General features: G+C 31.7%; 1 protein-coding gene across 1 annotated transcript in view; it reads left to right on the plus strand.

Annotated features, from left to right (window-relative positions):
- LOC110033989 (cell division cycle-associated protein 7-like) overlaps positions 1-2,986 on the plus strand; it is a 5,662-nt gene extending 2,676 nt beyond the window's left edge. The window contains exons 3-5 of the mRNA XM_020738194.1: positions 405-488; positions 2,231-2,360; positions 2,448-2,986. Coding sequence (XP_020593853.1) covers positions 405-488; positions 2,231-2,360; positions 2,448-2,759 — 526 coding nt within the window. The 3' untranslated portion in view covers positions 2,760-2,986. The remainder of the gene's footprint in view (positions 1-404; positions 489-2,230; positions 2,361-2,447) is intronic.
- The last annotated feature ends 3,237 nt before the right edge of the window (positions 2,987-6,223 follow it).

A 6,223-nucleotide genomic window follows, 5' to 3' on the forward strand; every position in this document is an offset into this window, starting at 1 on the left:
TATATATATATATACATATATATATATATATATATTAGCGTTGGCTTCATGTTTGTTTCAAATGTTTTACTTATTTTTTCACCATATATAATTAGAATTGATGGTCATGAATAGCTGTCACCCTTGTACGATTGTAGTAATTATGATGCTCTAAAGCATATCCTTGCCGGTAAATTGAACATAAATCAGTTCTTCATAAGTTAATTTTGAACTTTTTATCCTGTTATAACTTCTGTGTTGTAATAGTTTTTCAATGCATATAACTATCTGGTTTCAATTTAGATGTTAAATATTTAGTCAGAGTTTTGTTCTTTAGACGTTCTCTAGGTATGCTTGTAAAATATGTTATTGGCCACACACTCACTAATTTTAATTGATTTGACGAATGTGCAATCTTCCTACAGGCAGAAAACTCTTGGTCGCCATACAAGTTGTATGAAGTGTAACTTGGTTCAAGGGCAGTTTTGTGGCGATTGTTTGTACATGAGGTTTGTTCCCTTATTTTGTTGCTAAATATAGCTAGGTGAATAGGTCATTTGATGTATAGGCAATACCACTTACATGAATGAATTTGTTAGTTTTCTCTACGGTCTTTTATGATTTATTTTCTTTTCGTAAATGCTGAAACATTTATTTCTTCGTTTCTAGAAATCTTAATGTGTCACATAATAATACAGTTTCTTTCTGCAAAAGTAAAGTGAGAGCCTTATTCCACACATTTTTCTGTGTTTATCACTTGATCCGGTGGTTCAATTTAATCTTGAATTTGGTTCCTGCCTGATGTAGCTTTTTTTTTCTAACTGAATTTTGCTGTTATTTTTTTTATTTATCGTTTTTAAGCTAAAATTTTGGTTCTGCAAAAGAATTGTTTGAGCTAATGGAAAAATTTATTTGATCCAATGAGATAAATTAACATGAATTGTAGGTCTCCACGGAATATGGTGGTAAATTAGGCTGATAATATTTATTCCATACTAATTGCAAATTTCTTGAAAATTTAGTTTGTTTGCTTATATAAAGTAGAATAAAAACACTTAAGTTCTGCTTAACTGTTCATGGGAATTTTAGTGAATAGAATGAAAGGTGCATTTACGAATGTATATCTTCGGCACTTTAAGACAAAGCGATTTATCCGAAAACAAGAAAAAAAAGGGTTTTATTGCTAGTCCTATTTTGTTTTCAAATGCTTACAAAATCACCATTGAAATATAATTTGTCGCTACAAGTATTATATTTATATAGTGCTTTACCAGCAGGAATATACTTGAATTATGTAGAACAAAACTTGTATTACTAAATTATATGGCAGGCGACAGAATTTTAGTGGGATATTCATGTAGGTTTTAGTTAGTGTTGGGAGATTGAGAGAGGGCGAATGAAAGAATGAACGAATGCATTCTCCATTTCTCAAAATTTTTTTGTTGCCTAAAGAATTCTGCTGTGCGACATTTATAAAATATTTACTCTCTTCATGTTTGATTATGAAATTAGATGCACGCTAGTGCTTCTGAGGTTGGTTTTCTTTTGAATTAGCATTTTAGAATATTAAAAAGGAAACCAAAGAGTAGTCCTCCATGACTTATCCTATCTGTTCTGCTTGTAACGGTTTCTTAGTTGGTAGAGTTGATCTATAGATAATATTATATTCTTTGCAATCTTTATAGTTTTTTATCTACTATAAATAATAATATCATTAATATAGAGAATATATTATTACAATAATAGATACTTGGAGATTCATACTATAAATTTAAGTCACGTGATAATATTGATATGGCAATGTGATGACTCTAACACTAATAGGATTTTTCTTAAGTTTGAATGGAGAGGCTACACAGTAGTAATTGACCAGGAAAATGAGACCATATTTATTCGCATGATAACAAATCTGGAAGAAGTAGACAAAAGAATGGGGCATTTACATACATAACACCCAATTTTTATTTATTTACATATCTAACACCGAAATCTTTAAAAAATACCACTATTTTGACTTTTAAATGGTGAAATACGCCTTTTGATTCATAGGTAAGGTGGCATACATGTAAAAATTAAAGTTTTAAGTGTTGGATATGTAAATGCATAGGAATGAAGTGGTATGCATGTAAACCTTTTAAAAAGTATAGTTTTTTCTTACTGCTTTTGTGATCCACTCAACTTCGTTTCTTGTAAGCATGCCTATGCCTATTGGCTACGTGCACATCATCAATCATTTATGATGTTCATGCAGATATGGTGAGAATGTTTTAGAAGTTCAGAAGAACCCCAGTTGGATCTGCCCTGTTTGTCGTGGAATCTGCAACTGCAGTTTCTGTAGAATCAAGAAAGGTTGGGCTCCAACCGGCCCTTTATACCGAAAAGTGAGTTTTTTATATGCCATTCTTAGCCGGTTGGGAATGTCCTGTTTTTCCTGCATCACCATCTCATCTCCTTGATACTTCAAGCAGGTCAGAAACCTTGGACACAAATCAGTAGCGCACTATCTTATTCTAACTAGGCGAGTTAACTCTGCAAACAAAGAATACGTGGAGCCCAACTCTCCGAAGAAATCACAGAGTTCAATTGATGCAGAATTAGCTGCCAAACCTGAGACTGCTGCCATGGAAGAAGAAGACCTGGAACAGACTGGTGGAAGCAGCAGTAAAAGCATTGAAGCGATTGATGTGCTTTATGAGAGTGATGATCATATTGTTATCAGTAATGTTGGTGAAGTGAATGAGGCTACTACAGTTTTGAAAGCAGTGCGGTCTGTTTCATAGTATGTGATGCTGCTGGTCTTCGGCCTTTTTGTTACTCTGCACCTTTTTGTGATGGCGTTTTGGAAGCTGTTTTTTTTGAAAGTGCATTCGTCGACAGGTAAAGTTTTTGTAGACTTTCTATGTAGAGGTTGATGAGAAAAGGACTCTGCTCGATGTGATTTACTGCTATTTCATCGCCTACTTTTGTTGTTTCATTATGCCAAATTTTTTACTAATTATGGAAATTCCTAGGAAATTATATTCGATTTCTGATGTATATATTTCATTTTTTATGTGTATTTTTCAAAGTTTTACTTGGTATTATGTGAATATGGGGTTTTTTGGTGGTGGCTTCTGTTTCTTTTGAAATGCGATCGTAAAATTGTGGTGAAGTAATTTTTTTGTAAAGCTACAGTGAGAATTAAGAGAAATTATTCCATAGAGTACGTACGTAGCTCTGCTTGGAGGCTCCAATAATATGCCGTCATGTGGAGGTTATTGTGGGGTTATTGACGTGAAATCACGGAGGTTATTAGGGGATTATTGGGGAGTTATTGTCGAGGTTAATGCAGGGGTTATTGAAATGGAACTGCGCGAGGTTATTGGAGTGGAACCGCGCGGAAGTTATCAGGGGGTTATTGGGGGGGTTATTGAGAGTTTATTGCAGTGTTATTGGAGTTAAAGCCCCAATAATCCCTCATAACCCCTTAATAATCCTCTCAAATAACCTTCGCTGTTTCACTTTAATTTTTTTTAGGTGGCCCCGATATAACACATTGCGATATATTACTGGAGTCCGCACGTAGAGCTGCGTACGTACTCTGTATGTAATAATTTCTTGAGAATTACAAGTACTTATTAAAATCAGACATCTTATAATCACTTAATTTTAATAAGTCGGTTTGAAAAAAGAAATTTCTCATCACTGAAATTTATAAAAAAAACAATAAGAGAACAACTTTTCAAACAAAGATGTGATAGCGGTCTGAAACACAAAACAGAGAAAAAATTGTTACAAACAATTTCTTGTCTCGCCGCATTATGAACACAAAATGAATGTATTAAGCATAAAAAATGTCATTTTAATTAAGATTAATATTTATCATAAGACATGAAAAGTCTTTCTATTCTAAGAATTATAATGTTATTCGTATTAACTCATATTTGAGCATATGAGAAGGGAATACCTTCTTGTTTCCTTGTCAATACATACGAAGTGTGAAACATGTAGATCATCAGTATGGATAAATTTGTATGAAAACGTGGGAGTTTAATGGTTTATGATATTGTTGATCTATGAGAAAATTATTAAATTTTTTCCTTATATTATATATAATTAGTGAACTTATATTTATTATTTCTGTACAAATATATTATATATGAGATGCAAAACATTTATGTTGAATTTGATTCATTTCTATTAATAGTGTCCTCTTGCGAGATGTTTGTAAATAGCAACTAATTCTCTAATGATAATCCAATTTATTGTGGTGATGCCCAATTTATTGTGGTGATGCTACACAGTCGATCACTTTATCTAACATCACACTCAGTTATTTCTCTTTATTTGTAAACCATCATACAAAAGTCTTCATTGCCATCAATGATAGCACACATGAATCAAATGGATGAGAAAGCAAAAGATATATGTAACAAATTAAAAGTTCATATAATTTCATGGAAATGATGTATTTATTTTTCTTGACCATTGCTCGTGTGATTCATAGGTGCACCACATGAACTGATGGTTTTGCATTAACAACTCTGATGCTACTTGATTGCGAAATGAAGTTGAATGAGAAAAAAACATATGAAGCTGATGCTGAAAGTTTCACAACGACAGAGTAATGAATTAACATCACTGTATGAGAATACAACACAAACTCAGATAAAAGTTGATAACCATTAGAGAAACAAGAAGTTTTTTTTTATGTGGAAACCCCGGAAAGGAAAAACTCACAGAGCCTTGCCCTATTGAAATGTTCTACTATAAGTTTACCTGTGCAATCACTTGTCTCACAGGAGAGAATCGGTTACACAGTTTCACGAGGTACAATTTTTATGAGCAAAGAGATTCGTTGCCCCATAGTAGGGAGCGGTTGCAATTGGGAGTAGTTGCTAGTGGACCATTATACCGTCTTCGAGGTCAGCACGGAGTTTGGGATGATGCACTTCTTTGTGACTCTGATATCGGTTGTTGCTTCAAGTGATGTTTTGTCACAGAGAGTACGTTGTCATAATCGGGTTTGGTGCTTAAAATTAACTAAGACGGGTACTACGATTGGATGGTATTAACATATAACAATCCACATTTTTAAAACTTTCAATATATTTAAAATAACGGCTAATAATTCACAGGTTCAATAAAGAAATTTAAATAATATAGCAGTAAAAGTATATTTGCAAGTAAAAACTCAATCCACCCAACCATATATGTCTATCCAAAAGGAAGAGCACAAAAAAGAAATTATAAACACAACATACTAGTACCTGTCAGCTGTAGTCCTCCTCTTATAAACAAAGTCTCTCTTACCAAACATATCAACCTAAAACTTTTTTTTTCTTGAAAAAAATCAATAATTAAAATCGTAAGTATGACTTAATAATTATAATCTAATATACATTAAATTCTTATGTTATGCTATGCATGAATGACTAAAAAAATGCAAATAATTTCATTAAAACTTTAAATTTATCCATTCACGTTTCATTTTTAGTATTTATCATTTTTATACTTTTTAAAAGTAAAAAAAAAAATACTATTATAACCGAAGTTGTCCTAAAAAATGTGTCTGAAAGCACCCTAAAAACTCAAATAACACCTAAAGGTGCACCTTTAACATTTCATTTATTGTGCATGAGTACATCACATCCTCTGTCAATACCATTTTTGGATAATTTTGTCTTGCTTAAACATTTACCTTTCATTTCATATGAATTTAAAATCATTTAAAATCTATGTTCAGTGGTCCGTTCTTTTCCTCCCATCCCTTATACCATTTCAAAATTTCAAAATAAAATTCATAAATGAAGTACTAGTTTTAAATTATTTATTGTAATTATTAATTTAATTAAAAAATAATTTAATGTATATTAGTTTTAGATTTAATGTATTTTTTCCTTCTACTTACTCATTTTAACATTAATTTAAGCTTAAATTATATGTTATCAAGGAATATGAGTTCAAAAATTTTCATCGGCTCTAAAATTATGTACCACAATTGTGGTATGTAATACTGAGTATACACATCACAACCAGAAACGAATTATGGGAAAAGATTTTATAGGAGTCCTAGAAACAAAATATTTGATGATTATGACTTTTTAAAATGAGTTAAGAACTGTAAAAAGTCCATTTCAGATAGTGATAGTGTGTGGAAAGTAATTTTGAAAAGAAAATTCTCCGGCAGGCTTGATCATTTGAACATGAATACAATTATTATAATAATATTACTTGTTTTAATTTCAATTTTTGGGTTATTTGT

Source organism: Phalaenopsis equestris, unplaced genomic scaffold (assembly GCF_001263595.1).
Source record: "Phalaenopsis equestris unplaced genomic scaffold, ASM126359v1 Scaffold001316, whole genome shotgun sequence".
In the NCBI taxonomy this organism is placed as follows: Eukaryota; Viridiplantae; Streptophyta; class Magnoliopsida; order Asparagales; family Orchidaceae; genus Phalaenopsis; species Phalaenopsis equestris.